Below are 21,366 nucleotides of genomic sequence, written 5' to 3'. Positions count from 1 at the left end.
TAAATTAAACTGACGGCTCACTATATAATATATTTCAGGGGAAAATTAGCCTTGCTTATACAAGCTTGGGACCAATGCCTACTCTGATGGTATGAATGACTTTGCTTTCAAGTTTGGTTGGTGTGCAAAGACGCTGTGTTTGCCATAGCTATTGCCTGTCGATGAATTGTTTCAGGAAAATCCCATAATTTTAACTTTATATATTTTTTAAAAATTGATATTCTCTTGTTACACATAAGATTTAAAATAGTTTGTAGGAAATAAATGTACTATAGGTAAAAGAAACATATCCTGATCAGGGAAAATATAAATATTTTTGTGGAAAAGTCGAAGTTTGTGGGAATATATGTGCACAGAAGTACTTGTATAAAAAGATCCATGGACTTGCTATTATTCACCTTCACGCTGATGATGAGCTTCTTAGAAGACAAAGCGAAAAGAGGAGAACGACTCATTGACCTGCAGGGACTACAGGCAGAAGTGGCGCTGCAGAATACCTGGTGTGAACACCCCCTCCATCTCCAGGTGTGAACTCACAGCCTCTTCATGGTGGTCACGGTTCTTAGTGAGATGAGAAAGAGAAAGATGAAAAAAGGGGAAGAGAAAAAAATTCTTCTAAATCTGGATTTACTTGGTTTCAGACAATAGGCTTTACCTGTGATTTTAATATTAAAATTCCTTTTAAAAATGAAATAACAGGCCAGGTGTGGTGGCGCACGCTTGTAATCCCTGCGCTTGGGAGGCGGAGACAGGAGGATCACGCAGGTTCGAAGCCAGCCGTGCTGGCTTAAGAGACCCTGTTTCCAAATTAAAAAAATATGAAAATAGGTCTGGGAGTGTAGCCTGGAGGTAGAAGTGTCTCCAGGAACCCCAGTACCACCAAACAAACAAACAAACAAACAAATAAACAAAAAACCAAAACAGCAATAGTTGTGGATTCACTGTGGGAGAGTCACACAAGGGGTCTTTAGACCTGGGTCACCTGCAGAGGGCTGGAGTGGCCTTGGCAGGCTCTCTCAAGGACTGTTAGCATCACCTGCTACTTAAGGGGCCCTGTCCCATCCTGTTTCTTCAGTATCTCTTACTGTGAAGATCTTGGTGGGATGCAGTGAGCTCACCTTTCTGTAACCCAGGTGCATTAACATTAGCTACCAGAGAGTGCAAGATACAGGGATGTATGTTTAAATTGATTGTAAAAATGTGCTTAATACTTCTCATTTATCTTAGCAACTCTACCTGTATTTAATATTAACCTAACTCTTGGCTTCTCTGAGGTCTTTGGTAGTTTTCATTTTAAAACTACTCTTAGGATCATAGTCTTCTAGGTAATTAGATTCAAAGAAATTGGTTTTGAGCAGCAGCCAGTGGCGTGAAAACACACTGCTTTCCTTTTTCCTGGTGTTAGGAAGGCGGCTCCTGGTTCCCTGGGAGCTGCTGGGCTTCCTTTTCCATGAATGAACTTTGAGAAGCTCCTGGTGTCCCACCCTGGCTGTCACCTCCCTCCCTCCCAGCTGCCTCCAGCTGCGGTGTGTGCTACAGAGAGCTCTTACAGTCCCCACCAGCCAGATGGATTAGCTGCCACCAACCTTTTTTGCTTCTTACCTTTTAGAAAAGTCACATCTTTCTTTTTTCCTTCTAAATTTTTAGAACACTTTGAAAAGAATCCTTTTCAAATATATTTACATAGCCCTGTCCTCATGACAGATCCAGGCCCTCCTTTTGAGACAGAGCCCAGTGACTGCAGAAGGAGATAGAGTTGTTTGTATCCTGCTGTTAGCAATTTGCTTCTAGGCTGAAAGTATTCATAAAGTCCTTTCCACACCGTTGTCCACTAGTGGTGCATTAATCACAGCATAGAGCCAGGGAGCAGCATGGGTTGATGGGATTGTTTTTTTATTTGTAGTACTGAGAATGAACAGAGGGGTGTTTTACCTCTGACATACAGCCCCAGCCCCCCTTTTTTGTTTTGTTTTGAAATAGGATCTCACTGTGTTGCTGAGGCTGGCTGCAAACCTGCAATCCTCCTGTCTCAGCCTCCCAAGTGCTGGGATCACAGGTGTGCACCACCACACCTGGCTTCCAGAGGGTCTTTAAGAAGTTGTTTAACTGGGATGAAACTAGGTGAAGGTTTCAAACGTGAAGCATATGGAAGTTCCTTATTTGGCAATGAAAAATAAATCTGTTTTCTGAAAAACCAGCCATGGTAATGGGATGAACACTGGTGGGTAGAGGACATGGCTTCAAGAGCTTGGGTGTTTTCAAGCCCCTTTCACGGCTCACCTGGGCGGGTCACCTTCTGTCCCTGGAGATGTTCCACATCCCCATCTCTGGTACCTTGACACAGACCTTGCCTTCTTCTGGGATTCTCCTCCCTTCCTCTTAGACTCTCCAAATTCTGCTCTTGCTCCAAGGCGCAATTCCCACCTACTGCCTTCCTTCCAAACTGCCCCTCGTACCCAGCTTCACTCCCTGTTGTGGGGCCTTTCTTTGGGGTTTCCTCCTCGTGCCTGGTGATCCTGCATTCCTAATATGACTTTCAGGCCCAGAGTACTCACTGCAGGTGCTCAGGAGGGAAACTTGGCCGAGTGGGATACGTCTATCTAACCCTAAGAGCAGCTGAGCCAGGAGTCATAAGTGAAGAAGCATCATCTGCGCATGGTCATCGAGAATGGATGGGATGGACGTAAAGGTCCTGAGCACTTATGGGTGCGGTGTTGCCCTGGCCTGCAGGGTACCTCAGGCCAGGACAGTGCAGAACAATGGCGTCAGGGCCGCGCTCCATCCTTGGTGGCTCCCTGCTGCCTCGAGTCTGCTTCCCAGACCTGCCTTGTAGTGGGCAGATGTTGTGCACTGCGGACACCTGCTTGTAAGATGTTCAGGGGCAAAAATCTCACTGCCTGGAGTTTGGGATAACATTATGCAAAAAAATAGCTCTTTACAATATAATGAAAAGTGACACTCCCTGCTTTCCAAAATAAGGCTTCATCTCTGTTGAATTTTGAGACCTAAAGAATATCTGCCTGGGAAAGCTTTTCTCATTGAGGATTGAGTCCTGTTTCTCAAATCCCCCCCCTCTTTTTTTTTTTTTTGATTCTGGGGATTGGACCTGTGACTACCTCTGAGCTATACTCCAAATCCTATTTTAATTTTTTATGTTGAAACGAGGTCTCACTAAGTTGCTGAAGCTGATCTCGAACCTGGGATCCTTCTTGGGAGGTTGTCTTAGCCTCCCAAGAACTGGGATTACAGTTGTGCACCACTGTGCTCAGCTCCCAACCCCTTTTAAAAGCTTTAGTGAACAGGAAATGTACAACAAAACGGTTAGAGGCAAAGGGGGGAATTGCATCTGCCAATATTTTAGTGATAGAGATAAAAAGGATTAATAAAAGCCAACAAAGCAAACTTAGGGAATGTGGTGAAGGGTGTTGGAGAATTCTTTGTAGTCTGGGAGAATGTTTGTAATATTTCTGAAACTGTGTAAGCCAGTCATTATTTTGAAATAAAAAGCTTAAAAAAACGCAGATTATTTGAATCAGTGTCCAGTTTAAAAGGATGAGCTAATTACCAAAATGTTTTTATCTCTGTAGACAGCAGTAGTTACGCTTTGCAGTTTAGGGCCATTAGTGTGGGATTACAGCCGGGGTAGGTGTTTGCGCGCCCCGTTTGACTCTTCGACATTCATCCCCAGCTACTGTATGTAATACTCCTCCAGCCTGGGTATGGTAGGCTCACTCATGACCCCACCCCCAGATGTCCAGGTACAAATTCCTGGGCCCTGTGAGTGTTACCTTATATAGCAAAAGGACATTGCAGATGTGATTGAGGATCATGAGACAGATTGTCCTGGATTACCTGGTGAGCCTCATATAGCCATAGGGGTCTTTACAAAACAGAAGCAGGACTGAGGAGGAGAAGGTGGTACCCAAACGGAAACAAGCGATTGGGGTGCTCTGAAGAGGAGCTGGGGACAAGGGATGCAGATGGCCTCTAGAAGCTAAGAAAAGGCAAAGAAACCTGTCCTCCTCTAGAGCTACAGAAGGAACTGCCCATGCCAATACCCTGGTTTTAGACCTATAAGACTGACTCCAGACTTGTGGCCTTCAGGATTGAAGGGGAATATGTTTTTGTGTTATCCTAAGCCACTGAACTTTCGGTGGTTTAGCATAGTAGCTGTGGAGACAGATTCTGGGGTGAGTGGATTCTGCATCTGGATTTATATGAGGAGAGATGCCTGTGCATGAACCCTGGGGCATGGTCACTAGCATTTCAAAGAAATGTCCCCTGGTTCAAATCAGCTGCTCACACCTGGCTTACCTGCCTAGACCCCCACATTGAACACCTGTATGACAGACCTGGCATGAGCTTTGATTCAGAGCTAGTGGGTTGCATGTTTGATGTAACTTCGCAGAGATGCCATTAGTTCCTGCAGAGTGTTTTGGTGGTTTAGGGGGCAAGGTGTGGTTTAGTCCTGGGGCAGAGGGGAGGGGTGTGGGAGAGGGGGAAGGAGTGGGAGCTGGTTTCAGGGCAGAACCTGTGTGAAGTGAGGTCCACTTTTCAAAAAGGACTCCTTGTGCTGTCTTACATTTAGTTTTATTATATCTCTACTGAAATATGTATAAACATAAAAACTAAGTGTTAATTTATGCTTATAGCACTAAGATGACTACAAGTTCCAAATTTATTTCAAATTAAATGAAAATAAAACTACAAATCCAATAAAATTCAAATTAACACCACCGAGTTAATGTTTCGAATAATGTTTTGCTAGATCCAAATTGGTGTGGCAGTGTGATCTCAAACACACTTGTAAAGTTCTGGCATGCTATCTTGCCTTCAACTGAACTGTGTTTAATTCACTACAAAATATTGTTCTGTTGAAAGAAACATATACATACAGTCATTAACTGGTCTACCAAGGACAGCTTTCAGACTCTAATGCAAATATGCAGTTGATTTCATTTATGTAAAAATGAAAAAATACCAAGGCAAACCATAGAGTTTAGTGACACACAGGTAGGGGGTTGGAACCAGGAGGATCTCCGGCCTGTGAGCGGTGGGGAGAACACGTTGGACAGGGGGATGGGGGTTTGTTGGCAGTATTCCAGCCCATTTCAGCCTATTACTACCTACGTGGCAGAAGTTTGATCTATTTTTAGTTGGATAGCTTGGGTATTAGTTACTTCAGTCTTTTTTTGTTTTTGTTTTTTTCATACTAACTTTTAAGAGCTTAAGACCTAAATGTGCAAATTGCTGGATTATTATAAAGCAAACACTAGTGTAACCCCTTCAAGGATAAGAAATAGAACATTACCAGTTCCCAGAAATCACCCCTCACGTGGTCCTTCATAGTTACTTCCCTCCCCAAACTTCGACTTTCTGTGGCAATCATTTATTGATTTTATTTACATTTTACAATCTAAGTCGGCATTTCTGAATACTTTGGGTTGCTTTTGCCTATTTTTTGACTTTTCAAAACAGGGCTATGTTGTATCTTCTCAGTCATTAATTTTTATTGTGGTGTAGTATAACATTATTTATTGATCCTGATGATTATAAATATACTATGATTTACCGATCACGTAAATGTGCACCATGACTTACCGACCCATTCTTCTGTGCTGAACCTCTGAGCTCTTTTTGGATTTTTGGCTGTTAGAAATAATGCTGTTGTGAGGATTCTCATAAATCTCCTGAAGAATGTGTACCTAGGAGCCGATCTGCTTTTCATGTGGTACCCATTGCTAGGTGATGCCATGCTCTTTTCAAACATAAATTTCCATGGTAATTTTCATTGGAATCTGTATGTCCTTGATTCTGGATGAAGTTGAGAATCATTTCGTATATTCATTGGTCACTTGATTTCCTCTGTTTCGAGCAGTCTGGTCACCTCTTTTGAGTTGTTGTTTTAAACTGTCTGCCTTCTTTTTTGGTTTACAGGGTGCATATTCATTCTAAACAAGAGTTTTGTCTATACTCTATTATATATTATTGTAAATATCTTCTGCCCCATTAGTGGGATCTGCTGATCAAGGTCTTAATTTTAATATAGTCAAACTTAGCTATGTTCCCCCTAAATGGTAAGTGCTTTTTATGTACTCTAACTCATCATTCCCAATTCCAGATTGCACAGTTATCCTCTATTTCATCTTCTCAGCTCTTACAGGTTTTTTCACATTTTGTAGTATAAGTCTAGAACTGCAGGTGACCTTCCTGCTCCCAGCAGGTGTGCAGAGCGTGGCCCTCATTGGCCTCCCCTTTCCCTGCTTCAGCGCCCTCTTGTGAATACTTGCTTTCTAGTGTGTATTTTAAATTTCTGGTGGCAGTAATCATTTTAGGATCTTCTTTGGGAGGATTCTCTTAATACCTGGGAGCTCACTTCTGGTCCCAGGGCTTACCAATCTTTCCTTTTTGTGATGTTGTGACTTAGAGGGTGGAATTACTCCCCAGTATGATTGTATCTCTGTCTGTTTGTCTGTCTACTTTCCCTCCCTCCCTCCTCTTGGTTTAGGCCAGAAGCTTCTGGGCCTTTGGACCTTTGTATGTTCATAGGATTTTTTGTCTTTTTTTTTTTTTTTAATTCACAAGGGTTCCATGCAGCCCAAGTAAGATTAATGGGAAAATAAAACCCACTTGACATTTCTTTAGAAGAAATTTAAAACTGTTCTCTAAGAAAAATGAGTTATGTTTTAAAAATTAAGAATGAATCCTAAGTCCCAATAAAAATATTTGGAAAAAAATAGTCACCTACAAATCTTCCCTTGTGCTTTTTCTCAGCAGCAGGAACTGCTAAGGAGCAGTAGAACCTGTCTCCAGAGACCTGAGGGAGGAGAGTAACAGACATCCAGATGCTGTGCCAAGCAGGGTGCATAGAAGTCACTGACAATGTTGTTAAAAAAAAAAAAAAAAAACAAATCACAAGTCTTTTCTCTGGAGTGGTTGCAGATAGATATGTATAGCTTTTGGTAACTTTTGTAAGAGGTGTGTGTGTGTGTGTGTGTGTGTGTGTGTGTGTGTGTGTGAATTTAGAAAAAACAGAAAGAATTGTCCAAGACTGATTCATGACTCTGCCACTTAATTATTACAAGTAAGTGAAAATGTTAATAAGACTTTAGACTTTGTGGTTTTAATTATTTTTCAATTTCATAAAATATCTATATAAAAGACTTTTACAGTTCAAGGACTGGTTATGTACATTAAAAAATTTTTAAACGAGGGTTCTTGCTTATTCATCTGAAAAGCAGGCATATGATTTGTGCTAGAACTCTCTTTAGACTGATATTTACTTGTAAGCATGAAGATTAAGACATCTTGGCTTCAACTTTCTGCCTCCTTTCGAAAGTGTTAAAATTCCCCCAGGCTGGACAGGATGGCTCAAGAAAACAAAATGTAATTTTCTAGTCAAATTATTTCCTGTGGCTCAAAACTCAGTCTTTTGTTCTACCCTTTGATCTTTCACCTCACCTCAAGAGCTCCTCCACACTAGCCCTACAGGTCTTCCCTTCCTAGGTCAGGAAAAAGGGCAAATAACACAACAAATCCCACAGGGGAATGAAGGAATAAAGTCACTCCCTCCGAAATCCCATGTGACTGAGGGTCCCCTGGTGGGCTTGTCTGTGGTCTGACCCCAGGCACAGATGGGTTACAGGAGCCCAGGGACCCAGAAAGAAAACAGCCTTCACAATTATTTACACTCCCAAAGACTCTGCCTCCACCATGCAGGGTCCTCTACAAGGAAAATTCTGAAAGACCACGTTTTGCTATGAAAGGTGAAAGACCACGTTTTGCTATGAAAGGAATCAAATATAAAACTCTAGTGAGAATCAAACTTTTGAAAGGTCAGATGGAAGCCAACAAATAATGGTCATTGATCTGGGTGTGTGTTGGCAAGCTTAAAAAAAAAAGATTTATGAGGCAGATATTGACCTCATTCATCAACCCTAATTGACAGTGGCCAAAGAAAAATCCAAATGAATAGAAACTGGTTTCAGTGCTGGAAATTAGAGAATAAACCATCCTCAACTTGGAGAAAGTTCTACAGATGGCAGAAAGCCACTTGGGCTAAGTACCAATGGTATTCTGAGAAAAAGCTAAGGTATGCAAAGCATATGTAGAAGAGATCCTACAATTCCTGTATAATAGCTGTTAGTTTCTAGAAGTAAGAGTGGAGAGGAGTCTTCCTATGTACAGACTCAGAACATTTCCTCCTATTAAAACCTGCATTCCCAGAGTGGGTCCATAACTCAAACCAGGCCCGAGGATAACCCACCTTCTTCCTGATGTACGAGGGAGGGCACCCAGAAGGTGAGTGGTCCTGAGCACCCCATTCAAGAGGAGGTAAGGCCAAACTTCTTCCTACCATCTCTTATTCTTTTTGCAGGGCATTTGTTTGACTGTCTTTCCAATAAGCAATTCTGATTTCACCTTTGCCCATTCTGAGTTCATTTTCTTTATTAAATTGAGTTTATCCCTCTTGATCACTCCTTATTTATAATGGCCTTTTCTTGTTTTATGTATATAATATCTTCTTGCCAGGAATGGTGGTACAAGCCTATAATCCCAGTACTTGGGAGGTTGAGACAGGAGGATAGCAGGTTCAAAGACAGCTGCTACAATTTAATAAAGCTCTCAACAACTTGGCGAGACCCTGTTTCAAAATAAAAAATAAAAAAGACCGGGGATGTGGCTCAAAGATAGAATTTTCCTGGGTTCAATCCCTAGTACCCCCTCCTACAAAATCTTTGCAAATTTATCTGTGGGTAGTAATGAAAACGTTTTAAAGCTCCTCACTATACCTAGATTATCTATTTCCTTAGAATTATTTCTAAAGTTTTCTCTTTGATACTTTTTCTGTTATTATTATTGGTTTTCCTCACATTTCTGTGGCTCCTGGTTGTCAGTTTATAAGAGTGGAGGATAAGTATGTCAATATAGGTATCAGAGACTTTTCTAATAGTTTTCTCTCCCTCCTGGAAGGACTGAGGATAGGGTGGGATGATAATCAGGAGACTTCACATTGGAGTCAGTGGCCAATGGGGACTGGACAGAAAGGGCATCTTCTCCATGTTTTCATTGTGTCTTTTGGGATGTTTGGAAAGATCTCTGGCTTCTCTCACATCTTTATTTAAACCTGCACTGGGCTCACCCATCAGAATAACTTGGGAGGCTGAGACAGGAGGATAGCATGTTCAAAGACAGCCTCAGCAACTTAGTAAGGCCCTCAACAACTTAGACCCTGTTTCCAAATAAAGAATAAAAATTAGGGCTGGGGGCATAGCTTAGAGGGAGAACGCCCCTGGGTTCCGTCCCCAGTACCGCAATAAATAAATAAATAAATAAATAAATAAATAAATAAATAAGACTAGGGGTGTGGGTACAGGCTTCAGTCTGGGACAAATTCCTCTGCTGTCTATTCTTTAGTGGATAATATTAGTGGTGAATATTTATTTATTTAATTTTTTTTGGTGTTACTGGGGATGAAACCCTCTATCTCCGGGCTACACCCTTAGACCTATTTTATAATTTTTATTTGGAAACAGGGTCTCTTAAGCCAGCGAAGCTGGCTTCAAACCTGAGCAATCCTCCTGTCCTCGCCTCTCAAGCTTGGGGATTACAAGCGTGAGCCACCACGCCCAGCTAGTGGTGAATATTTAATGAGGCAATATGAGATACAGTTCTAAATGTTTTTCATACACTTTATTAAGTGGGAACTATTACTAACTACATTTTGCAGAATTGGAGGCATGGAGGCATCCAGCAATTTGCTCATTTTTCCCTCTAGTTAGCAGTAGACCTGGAGTCTAAGCTAGCGTGTTATAACTCCAGAATTTGCCTTTGGGTGTAGATAAGGGTTGTGGGGATGGGGAAATCACTGGTCCTTCTTGCATTCCATATAATTTTTTAAAAATTAAGTCTTTGTATAGGTCCCCAGAGCTTTCTTCTAGCCTTTTTGTGGTTATTTGTTTAGGTTTGGAATTTCTCTGTAACTTTTATCTCGGGAACAGTTTTCTACCCTGTATATCTGTCGGCTCTTTTCTCAGTTCTCTGATACCATCTGCTCTCCGTCTTCTAGGAATTTCTCACCATTTATGATCTGCTGCTGGTCTCCTTAAAGGCATTTGGTACAGCAAAGAGAAGAATATGCATTTGATGTACCATATTGATTCAATTTTGCAGTATTTATTATATGCATTTTACTTGCTTGTGGTAGGATTAATTTTTTTTTTACCATACTGCTATAATGATTAAACATGAAGTAATATTTGGGGTACTGGGGACACAGATATTATGTAATAGTCCCTGAGATTTTTGTTATTTTGAGTATAGATTATTACACTCTGTATAATTTAGCTGTGATTATGCTAAATAGAGACTTCCAGATGTGGATTATTATGCATGGATGCTGCTTCTACTATTTAGTCAGAGGAGGAAGAGGGGGCCAGCATTGCTTGTTAAACTTCCTTCCAGACAAATAAATCAGGGAAAATACAACATATGTAAATATTAAAAACATTGTATGCTGGGTTCATGAAAGGGATGGATGGCTGAATGTCTTTTTCTACTGAAATAAAACATGCATACAAAAAAGCGACAGACCTATAGTGTACAACCTGACATATTTCAGCAAAGTGATGCATCTGTGTAACCAGTTCGAGGTATAGGCTGTTACCAGTACTCCAGGAGACTCCCTACAACCCTAACTTAAAAATAACCAGCACACTGACCTCTATTACCAAAGATGTTTCTTGTCTTTGATTTTGCAGGAATGGAATAACACAGTGTGTTCTCTTTTATTTTTGAACTTTATGTCGTTAGAATCACACAGCACAAGGTCCTTTCATGCAATGTGATGTATGAAACTTACCTGTGTTGTTGCATATAGTTCTTTTAAATTGCTATATAGTGTTATATTTGAAGAAATAGCCACAATATATTAGTTTTTATTGGTAATTAGACATTTGGGTTGCTTCCAGTTTTGGGGTACTATGAATCATACTGCTTATAAATGACTTTTAGTGTACAAGTGTTAAGGATTTCTGCTGGATGTATCCTGAGGAATGGAATTTCTCGGTTCTAGGTTGGGTCTTTAGATATCCAGCCTTGGTAGACTCTGTGGGCCCTTTGCCAGTGTAGTTATATGGATATATACAGTGAGTGTTTCAGTTGCCCCATTAGAAACTCCGTGTTGTTGTCATTGTTTTAAAATTACTTTAGCCATTCTGGTAGCGACATAGTGGCGTCTCATTGTGGTTTAATTTGCATTTTCATGATAATGCAGTGAAAATATTTTCATATGCTTATTGACTATTTGGATATTAGAATATGTGGGCAACTGCAACAAAAATTTCATAGACTTGGTGGTGTAAACAGCAAACATCTGTTTCTCATAGTTCCAAAGTCCAAGGTGAAGGCAAAAGTAGATTCAGACTGCTGAGAGAGGCCCTGTTTCCTGGAGCAGAACTGGCCGTCTTTGGGAGGAAGGGGCAGGAAGACTCTTTGGGGGCCTCTCGAATAAGGGCTTCACCCTAATGCCCTAACCACCTGCCAAAGAACCCACCTCCTAACACTGTCACACTGGGGGTTGGGATTTCAGCCCATGAAATTTGTGGGGACATAAGCGTTCAAGTCATGACAGATACCTGCTTTTTGTGAAGTTGCCTGTATAAGGTTTTTACCTGTTCTTAAAAATATTGAGTCTTTTCTTCTTAATAACTCATTGGCGTACCTTTCAGTATCTGAATGTTATCTTTGTCAGATAGGTATGTGGAAAATATCTACAACTCTGTGATTTGAATTTTTACTATCTGACTTCTCTAGATTTTAATGAAGTAATCTTTTTTCTTACAGTTAGTATTTTGGGAACTGGCTAAGATATCTCCTTTCCCAAGATTATATTATCTTCTAGAATCCTTACTGTAAACATCCCATGCATTTTAAGAGCAACAAATTATTTTTGATGTGTGACATATGGTAGGGGATCCTAAATTAATTTAAAAAATATAAAGGAATCTTGCAATCAAAGAACTTGAAAACTGGTGATTTGGACCTATATATATTTCCCATTAAGCGCTTTAGCTCCTCAGCTCCACATGCTTAGACAAACCTACCCCCACCCCTACCCCTATCCCTACCCCTACCCCTATATATTTAGCATTATTTATCTTAAAGTATTTTCTAATCTCCATACTGCTTTCATCTTCAACTCAGGCTATATAGACGTGTTGTTTAAGTTTCAAATGCAGATTTGGAATGTTTTCAGGTATTGATTTCTATGTTAATATCACTGCGGTCAGAGAGCATACTCTAAATGATTTTAGCCTTCGGAATTGTTTAGAGTTACGCTTTATGATTCAGTGTATAGTCTGTTTTATTAAGTGTTCTATGTCTTCTTGAAATTAATCTTTCTTCTGTAGTTGTTTGCCATTTTGTCCTGTAGGTGATGCTTCAAGTCAAGTTAATCTGATTTTTTTTTTTTTTTTGGTCTGCTTGTTTTATCAGTCGCTGTGACAGATATATTAGAGATAAATGTTGAAATTATTTATTTCCAATTTAAATTTTATAAGATTATACTTTATACATTTTGAGGCTAGGTTACTAAATACATACTGATTAAGAATTGTTACATATTTCGGGCTGGGCGTGGTGGCGCACGCTTGTAATCCCCGCGCTTGGGAGGCAGAGACAGGAGGATCGCGCAGGTTCGAAGCCAGCCCCGCGCGCTGGCTTAGGAGACCCTGTTTCCAAAATAAAAATGTAAAAATAGGTCTGGGAGTGTAGCCTGGAGGTAGAAGGGCTTCCAGGAACCCCAGTACCACCACCAAAAAAAAAAAAAAAAAAAAAAAAAGAATTGTTACATATTTTTATTTTATTTTTAATACTTTTATTTGTACATTTTAATCTCACATCATAATACAATTATATTTTTATTTTTAAAATAATTGTTTAATGCCCTTTATTCTAGTAATTTTTTGGGCTAGTACTCTATTTGGTAGGAAATTAGTATACTTCCTAAAGTTTTTCTTTTGATATTGTTACTGTTGTGTTTGCCTTTGATCTTTTGCCAACTGTTTATTTTCCTCTCACATAATTATATTTAATGTGCATATCTTATAGAAAGAATATAGCGGTTTATTTTTTTATAATCTTGGCTGATGTTTTTTATTTTATTTAAAATATTTAGTCCACTTACATTTAATGCAATTATTGATATCTTTCATTTAAATCTACTGTTAATATTTGTTTTCTGTTTGACTTATTTAATTTTTTCTTTTTTCTCCTTGTTTCCTTCTTTTGGATTAATAAGTTGTTGTTGTTGTTGTTGTTGTTGTTATTATTGCTATTACTATTATTATTATTAGAGACAAGGTCTCATTGTGTTTCCCTGGCTGGCTAAGAACTTCTAGGCTTAAGCAATCCTTCTGCCTCTGCCTCCTAAATGGTAGGGAAATGGGCATGTGTCACTGTGCCTGGGTTCAATTTTTCAATCATTCCATTTTATTCCTAAAAAAAAATCCTGGACAGACCATATGCATTTTTAATGTGGTGAAACTTTCATTTAATTAGTGCTTTATCACTTCCAAGCAGTAGAAGACTTAGAACAATTTGACTATTCACCTAGAGATGACTTCTTTACTACTACTTTCATGGTTTAAAATTCTACATATATTTAAAGTTTCACAAGATATTATTGTCACTTAAGCCACAGCTATTCACTTTGACTTATCTTTCTGATGCTTTTTATTTATTTCCACATTTCATTGCTTCCATCTGAGATTTTATTTGAAGAACTCCTCTTGGTGTTTCTTTTGCTGTGTGTCTGCTGGTGGGTAATGCCTTCGAGGTTTTTGTGTGCATATTTCAATTTGTCTTTATTTATGAAGGACACAGTCACTATGGGTAAAACTGTAGGTTAGCAGATTATTTTCTGTCAAGCACTTTGAAGTCGTGATTTCATTGTCTTGCAGCTCCTGTGATTTCTGTGGCTACATAAGCTAATAGTCTTCTGGTTTCTTCTTTGAATGCAATGTGCATTTTTCCTTTGATTGCTTTTAAGTTCTCTTTTTTACTTTAGTCTTCAGCAGTTTATGATGTATGGTTTTCTTTATATTTATACTTAAAATTCATAAAGAAGCTTAAATCTGAAGCTTAATATCTTTTATTTTCTATTTTGAATGATTCTTACCTCTTAAAACATTGTTTCTTCTTCATTTTTCTGTCCTCATATTCTGAAACTCCAAAATGCATGTGTCTTAGACATTTCTAGTGTCTGATATGCTTTATCGTTCTTTTTATCTTATCCTTGTTCTCTTTAAATTTCAATTTGAATACTTTCTGCTGACTTATCTTCCATTTCACATATTATCTTATTTGCAACATAAAATTTTTATTTAACTCTTCTACTTCATTTTTAATTTCAGCAATAGAAAATTTAATTTTCTTTCTTTTTACGTTTCCTAGTTTTTAGGGGCTGAGGGAGAGATTTATACTGCCATCTATTTCCTAAAATACATTTATCATAATTATGTTGAACATCATTTCTGCTCTCAGTACTGAGATTACCACTTTGATTATTCAGTCTCTACTTAGATTTTCATAGTTTGGTTTGTTCTCCTGCCAAATATACATATTTTTAATTTTTTTTTTTTTGGTGGTACTGGGGTTCCTGGAAGCCCTTCTACCTCCGGGCTACACTCCCAGACCTATTTTTACATTTTTTAAAATTTGGAAACAGGGTCTCCTAAGCCAGCGCGCGCGGCTGGCTTCGAACCTGCGAGATCCTCCTGTCTCCGCCTCCCAAGCGCGGGGATTACAAGCGTGCGCCACCACGCCCGGCTACATATTTTTAATTTTAAAGGGAGGCATTGTGTGTGAAGAATTGAAGCAGTTCTTGATGGCATATATTTTTCTCCAGAGATTGTTTTATTTTGGCAGACAGTGAGGGCAGAGGCTGATAAGTAAAGGCTGATAACCTTGAGACCAGTGGGGATTGAAATGATTCAAAGGATGCTTTCCAGGTTTTATGAAGTCAGGTCTCTAGACTACTATAGGCCTTGAGAATTAACTAGAACCCCAGGGTGTTTACTGAGGTATCTCCTTATTGGACTGTCCTACACTCGGATTTTCTCTCTTGATCATTGTGATAGTGCAAGAAACCTCTGCCTAAGTCTTCAGTGTTCTAGCAGCAGCCTTGTGATGGTGTCTCAGTGTCTTGACTGTGCATAGGCAAGGGATTGTCAAAAGACTCAAGAGGAAATAGCAATAGCCTGTTGGGTTTACTTCTTTATGTTTCTTTCTTTTTTTTTCTTCCCAGAAATCTGTCCTCATTTCTGCTCTGGTTTCCTTGGTTACAGTGCATTCTGATTTTCCCTTTGCACAGGGTATTGAGACCGCTGTGAGTTTCAGGCTGTAGCTTTCTGCTCAGACTTTCTTTCCCATGTTTCAAGACAGGAAATTTTCCAAAGGGAAAAAGCCTCTTGTGCATGCATGATTCTTCTCAGGGCATTTCTTTCCCTTTTAATTTTGACTTCTCAGAGCCTGGTACCCTCAGAGATATTTTAAAAACGAGCAATTCTGAAAATATTTTAGAGTTACAGAAAATTAAAAATGGATCACAGAGAGCTCACATAACCCTCCGCCCACCTTTCCCTGTTAACAACTTACAAATAACCTTTATTATATTCATACTTAAAATTGAGTATTTCCATATTATCTGAGCTCATAGAAGCAGAGCATGGCTCCTAATAGTTGAAAGAAAAAAAAAAAAAAAGGAACCAGCAGAGAGGGTAGAATTTTGGGTGCAGGGGCTTCTCAAAGTGATCTGTCTTCGTGTTAGATGACCCCGTGGCCAAATGAACACGGGCAGGGCCACATATAACACTTGCCCCCTGGGAAACCTACAGGTACTAATGAGTATTTAAAGCCTCTGAAGGTTTTTGTTTTTATTTCTTTTTTTAATTAATCTTTTATTGGTACTTTGTAATTGGCATACACCATCCCTTGGTCTCTTTCCTTCCCTCAAACCTCTCCCTTTCCTCCTGCCTCTCTTCCCCAATCCTCTCCCATTCCTCCACAGGTCTCTCTCATTTTCATGAGATCACTCTTCTTTCTTGGTTTCCTTTGAGCTACCACATATAAAAGAAAACATTTGACTCTTGATTTTCTGAATCTGGTTGATCATAGCATGAGTTTCTCCAGTTTCCTGAAAAAATTACCTAATTTTGTTCTTTCTGCCTGAACAAACTCCATTGTGTATATATACCCCATTTTCTTTTCCCATCCGTCAGTTGACAGACAACCTTTCAACAAATGATGTCAGGAAAACTGGATAACCATATGTAAAAGAATGAAACTAGACCCCTATCTCTTACCCTATACAAAAGTCAATCAAAATGAAATTAAAAAACTCTAGAAATCAGGCCAGAAACCGCGCAATTACTTAGAAGAAAACATAGGACCAACTAAAGGCACAGGCAGGGACTTCCTTAATAAGCCCCCTAAGCCTTAGGAAATAAAACAAATGGAACGACATCAAATTAGAATGCTCCTGTACAGCAAAGGAATCTACCAAGAGCATAAAGAGAAAGCCTAGAGAACAGGAGGAAATAATCTGAAAGTTTTTTTTTTTTTGTAAAGAAGTCCATTTGATTTTAATTTTCCTGTGTTTCCAAGCTTATGTGGCCAAGGACTAGTTTTTCCTTTTTACTTGGTTTTTACATCCTGTGGAGCTAGTATTTTGTTGCATATATATTGGGAAATGCTGTTTTGAAACAGTTTCTAAAATCTAGAGATACACATTTTGCCATTTTACATTTTGTCCTAGGTTCTGACTTTCTTGCTGTTTAATTCTTTGCTTCATAAAAGGGAAGAAAATGAGCTGGGTGTGATGGGGCATGCCGGTCACCCCAGCACTTGAAGGGCTGAGACAGGAGAATTGCAGGTTTGTGGCTAGCCTCAGCAACTTAGTGAGGGCCTCTGGGCAACTTAGACCCCATTTCAAGATAAAAATAAAGGGCTGGATATATAGATTAGAGGCAGAAAGAGGTAGACTGCTCCTGGGTTTAGTTGCCAGCAACCGTCTCCCCATAAAAATATATAGAACATATAGATATAGGTATATAGATACATAGATATATCTACTTATATAGAGAGACATATAGATAGAGATATATAGACATATAGATAGAGATATATAGACTTAGAGAATGAGAGAATGAGAATATCATCATCATCATTCAAGGTTTCTTTTAACATTTATCATTAAAAACCCACCACATGCCAGGCGTGGCGGCATACACTTATAATCCCAGCATTTGGGAGGCGGAAACTGGAGGATTGTAGTTCCCGGAGAGCCTCAGCTATCTAGCCAGGCACTTCACGACTCAGTGAGACCTGGTTTCAAAAATAAAAGGAGCCGGGCATGGTGGCGCACGCTTGCAATCCCAGCATTCGGGAGGCTGAGACCAGAGGATCGCGATTCGCGGACAGCCTCAGCTACTTAGTGAGGCCCTTTGCAACTCAGTGAGACCCGGTTTCAAAATAAATAATAAAAAAAAAATAGGACAGAGGGTATAGCTCAGAGGTCAAATGCCCCCGGGTTCCATCCCCAGAACCACACACACACAAAAAAAAATAAATAAATAATAAAAGAAATAAAAGGACCCTGTTTAAAAAAAATAAAAGGACTAAAAATAGGGCTGGGCGTGTAGCTTGGAGGTAGAATGCCCCTGGGTTCTATCCGAGTACCACAAAACAAACAAACAAACAAACAAACCACATCTAGCTGCAAAACCAAATACAAAAGCTTCATGTTTTCCAAATAAATTTCTTTTGCAAAATTCTACCATTTTTTGGTAGACTTTGAACATTTGAACTCCTTCCCTCCTCCCACTGGGGATTGAACCCAGGGTATTCTACCTCAGTCCTTTTTTAGGTTATTAAATTTTGAAATAGGGTCTTGAAGCTGTGATCCTCCTGTCTCAGCCTCCCAAGTATTGGGATTACAGGTGTGCACCACCACGCCTAGCTACTTAGTGGTGTTATGTTTTTATTTTATTGGTGTACCATAGTCTCACATAATGTGGATCATTTGACAATGGCATATATTCACACAGTACTTGATGCCCCCTTCCTCTTTTCCCTTCCTCCCAATACTGAGTGTCCAGGTTAACAATGTTATGTTCACATGCATACACATATTTAAATGTAGCTTTTCCATCAATTAACCTCAGCCTTCTTCCTCCCCTCACCTTCAAACCGACACTTATAGTCAATTGATCTTTGACAAAGGGGCCAAATTCATATGCTAAAAAGACAGCTGTTTTCAGCAAATGGTGCTGGGAAAACTGGCTATCCATTTGTAGAAAGATGGAACTAAATCCTTACCTCTCACCATGCACAGGAATCAACTTGAGATGGATCAAAGACCTGGAAATCAGACCAGAGACTGTGAAGCTATTAGAAGAGGGCATAGGCTCAACAATTCAACATATAGGCAGGTACTTTCTCAACAAAACCTTGAAAGCTCAGGAAATTAAGGCAAGAATTAAGAAGTGGGATGGCATCAAACTAAAAAGTTTCTGCTCTTCAAAGGAATCCATCAAGAATCTAAAGAGAAAGCGTATAGAATGGGAGAAGATCTTTACCAGCTACCACTCTGATAGAGGGCTAATATCCAGAACGTACAAAGAGCTCAAAAAACTCTATACCAGCAAAACAAATAGCCCAGTTAAGAAATGGGCAACTGAATTGAATAGACACTTTACGAAAGAAGAGATACAAATGGCCAATAGCTACATGAATTAACATAATTAGCCATCAGGGAGATGCAAATCAAAACTACACTGAGATTCCATCTAACCCCAATCAGAGTGGCAAGCATAAAGAAGTCCAATAACAACAAATGCTGGTGAGGATGTGGGGAAAGAGGAACTCTTTTACTCTATTGGTGGGAGTGCAAACTAGTTCAGCCACTATGGAGATCAGTGTGGAGATTCCTTAGAAAACTGGGAATGGATCCACCATATGATCCAGCTTTACCACTCCTGGGTATCTTTCCAAAGGGGGTGAAATCAGAGAACTACAGTAACATATATATACCCATGTTCATAGCAGCACAATTCGTAATAGCCAAAATATGGAACCAACCTAGGTCTCCATCAACAGGTGAATGGATAGCAAAATAATGGGAAATACACACAATGGAATTCTACTCAGCAATAAATAACAAAATCATGTCATTTGCAAGAAGATGGGAAGACCTGGAGAACATTATGTTAAGTGAGATTAGCCGGGCACAGAAAGAAAAAGGACATATGTTTTCTCTCATATACTTAGTGGTTTTAAACAGCACCACCTACTGGACTTGGGTTTCTATAGACCAGATGAGGCTGGTCCGGTCTGGCTCTCTCATGAGCCTGTCATCAGCAGATCAACTGCGGGCTCGGATCCTAGGCTTGACTGGTTGTCCTGATGGGGTGCTGGCCACTTCTCTGTCGTTAGTAGATTCGTCAGGGCCTGTTCACAGGGTGGCAGCTGGGTTTAAAGAGAGTAAGTGGAGACACACATAGTCTCCCTGTGCGTAGCTGGGTGTGTTTCTGTGAGGCCAAAACGAGTCACAAGCCCAGACCAGAAAAGTGAGGAGCTCTAGGCCAGGGAGGACAGAGAACCCTGGCCACTTTTGTAATCTCCTATGTCTATGCTCTTCAAGAAAATCCTTATCATATTTCACATGCAAGTTAAATACTGCCCCCTTTTTCTCTTACTGTCCCCTTTTCTCTTACCTCCTATTAAATAGCAATACTCTGTGTACAGTAATAGTTGCACAAATAGTAAGAGAAAATCACGCCTGTATTGTAAACAACGTGCAACTCTTTCACCAACCAATGCCCCCCTTTACTATTTTTTTTGTATTCATATTAACATTTTATAGACATAAACCGATTATACTGATATACTTTGCTAAAGAAAATGATTTGGAACTGGGCAAAGTGGCACACATCTGTAATCCTAGTATTTGGCAGCCTGAGACAGAAGGATCACAGGTTTGAGGCCAGCTTCAGCAATTGAGCAAGACTTTCAGCAACCTAGTGAGACCCTGTTTCAAAACAAAGAAAATAAAATAGGGCTGGGGGTGTCACTCTGAGGTAAAATGCCTCTATATTTAATCTCCAGCACTCCTAAAACAAGTAAAAAGGATTCAACATATTTTCTTCTTCCAATCTATCCTCTTCCTTGCTCTTTAATAGACCCCACGGGCCAGAGTGGCTTTTCTGCAAGGGTCCTCTGACTGCACTGTGCTTGATGAGGGGTCTTTCGGGAACGTCTGCATGGCGTCCTTCAGCTCGGTGTGGTGTGAGCTGGCCTCGGCCTGCTGTCCTAGTTTTATTTGTCTCTATTCTCCTCTGAGCACTCATCTTTACAGTTAAACATTCCTTGCCATTTCTCAGCCACATTTGCCCAGGGGTCTTCGTTGTCCGGAGGCGGGTTTTGGTTCTCACAGTGGCACAAGTGTGTGCTGTTAGCGTTCTGTAGGTGGAGACCAGTGGTGCCGCCAGTCATCACACAGCACACAGGACAGCCGCACAAAGGAAAGTCATCTGGGCTAAATGTCATCAGTCTTGCAGCTGAGCCCTGCCCTACCCATTCCCATGTCTGGGTCTCTATTTTCCATGCTACCCCACCCTAGAACACTTTTCCTCCCATGTTGCACATTGAAATGTCCCTATCCTTAAAAAGCCAGCGCAAATGCCACGTGTGTTAGCGAGCAGGTGTGGACCACCCACCCCGGGCTTCTGAGCACTTTCTGTGCATCACTGAAGTGCCTGCCACTTAGTACATCTATATTAACTTGTAGCAACTACACTTATATTAAAATTTATCTTACTGTTCTTCCTTTGTGGTTTAGGTATTAGAAACATGAATATTTCTGGATTATGGGATCTCATCTTATCATGTTTGAGCTAGAGAACCTGCCCTGTGCTCGACATGGAGCAGGTGCGCAATAAGTAAAGGCCGAGCAAGTGAGAGCCGTGTCTCCCCGTGCCCTTGCCCATGGCCGCTCCTCCCAACAGTCTTCTTACTGGTCTTAATTTTTTTTTCATCCAGTAAGTTCAACCAGAGATTTTTAGCACTTTAAGTAATAATTGTCGGATGCACTTTCTTGTGTTTATTTCTGCAGCTGTTTAGTGAAAAAATAAGTGGCGCCGAAGGAACGAAGCTAGATGATGAATTTCTGGACATGGAAAGGGTAAGAGCTCCGCTAGGTACACTGCGCGGGCGGTTGGCTTTCGCTGTGACGTGGCGTGCTGCCGAGGCCAGGGTGTTCACGGGCAGGCCTGGGTGATGTGATCCAGAGGCCAGAGTTCACACCTG

At 40.2% G+C, this 21,366-nt stretch overlaps 1 protein-coding gene across 2 annotated transcripts in view; it reads left to right on the top strand.

Annotated features, from left to right (window-relative positions):
* LOC308260840 (endophilin-A3) overlaps nucleotides 1-21,366 on the top strand; it is a gene marked incomplete at both ends in the record, with an annotated part of 376,419 nt that overhangs the window by 30,193 nt on the left and 324,860 nt on the right. For both annotated transcript variants that reach the window (XM_080692395.1, XM_080692396.1), the window contains one exon: nucleotides 21,173-21,241. In XM_080692395.1, coding sequence (XP_080548521.1) covers nucleotides 21,173-21,241 — 69 coding nt within the window. The remainder of the gene's footprint in view (nucleotides 1-21,172; nucleotides 21,242-21,366) is intronic.

The sequence above is a fragment of the Muscardinus avellanarius genome (genome assembly GCF_963383645.1).
Source record: "Muscardinus avellanarius genome assembly, chromosome: 3".
In the NCBI taxonomy this organism is placed as follows: Eukaryota; Metazoa; Chordata; class Mammalia; order Rodentia; family Gliridae; genus Muscardinus; species Muscardinus avellanarius.
Note: the sequence above shows the minus strand (reverse complement) of the source record. Positions and strands in the feature narration are given on the sequence as shown.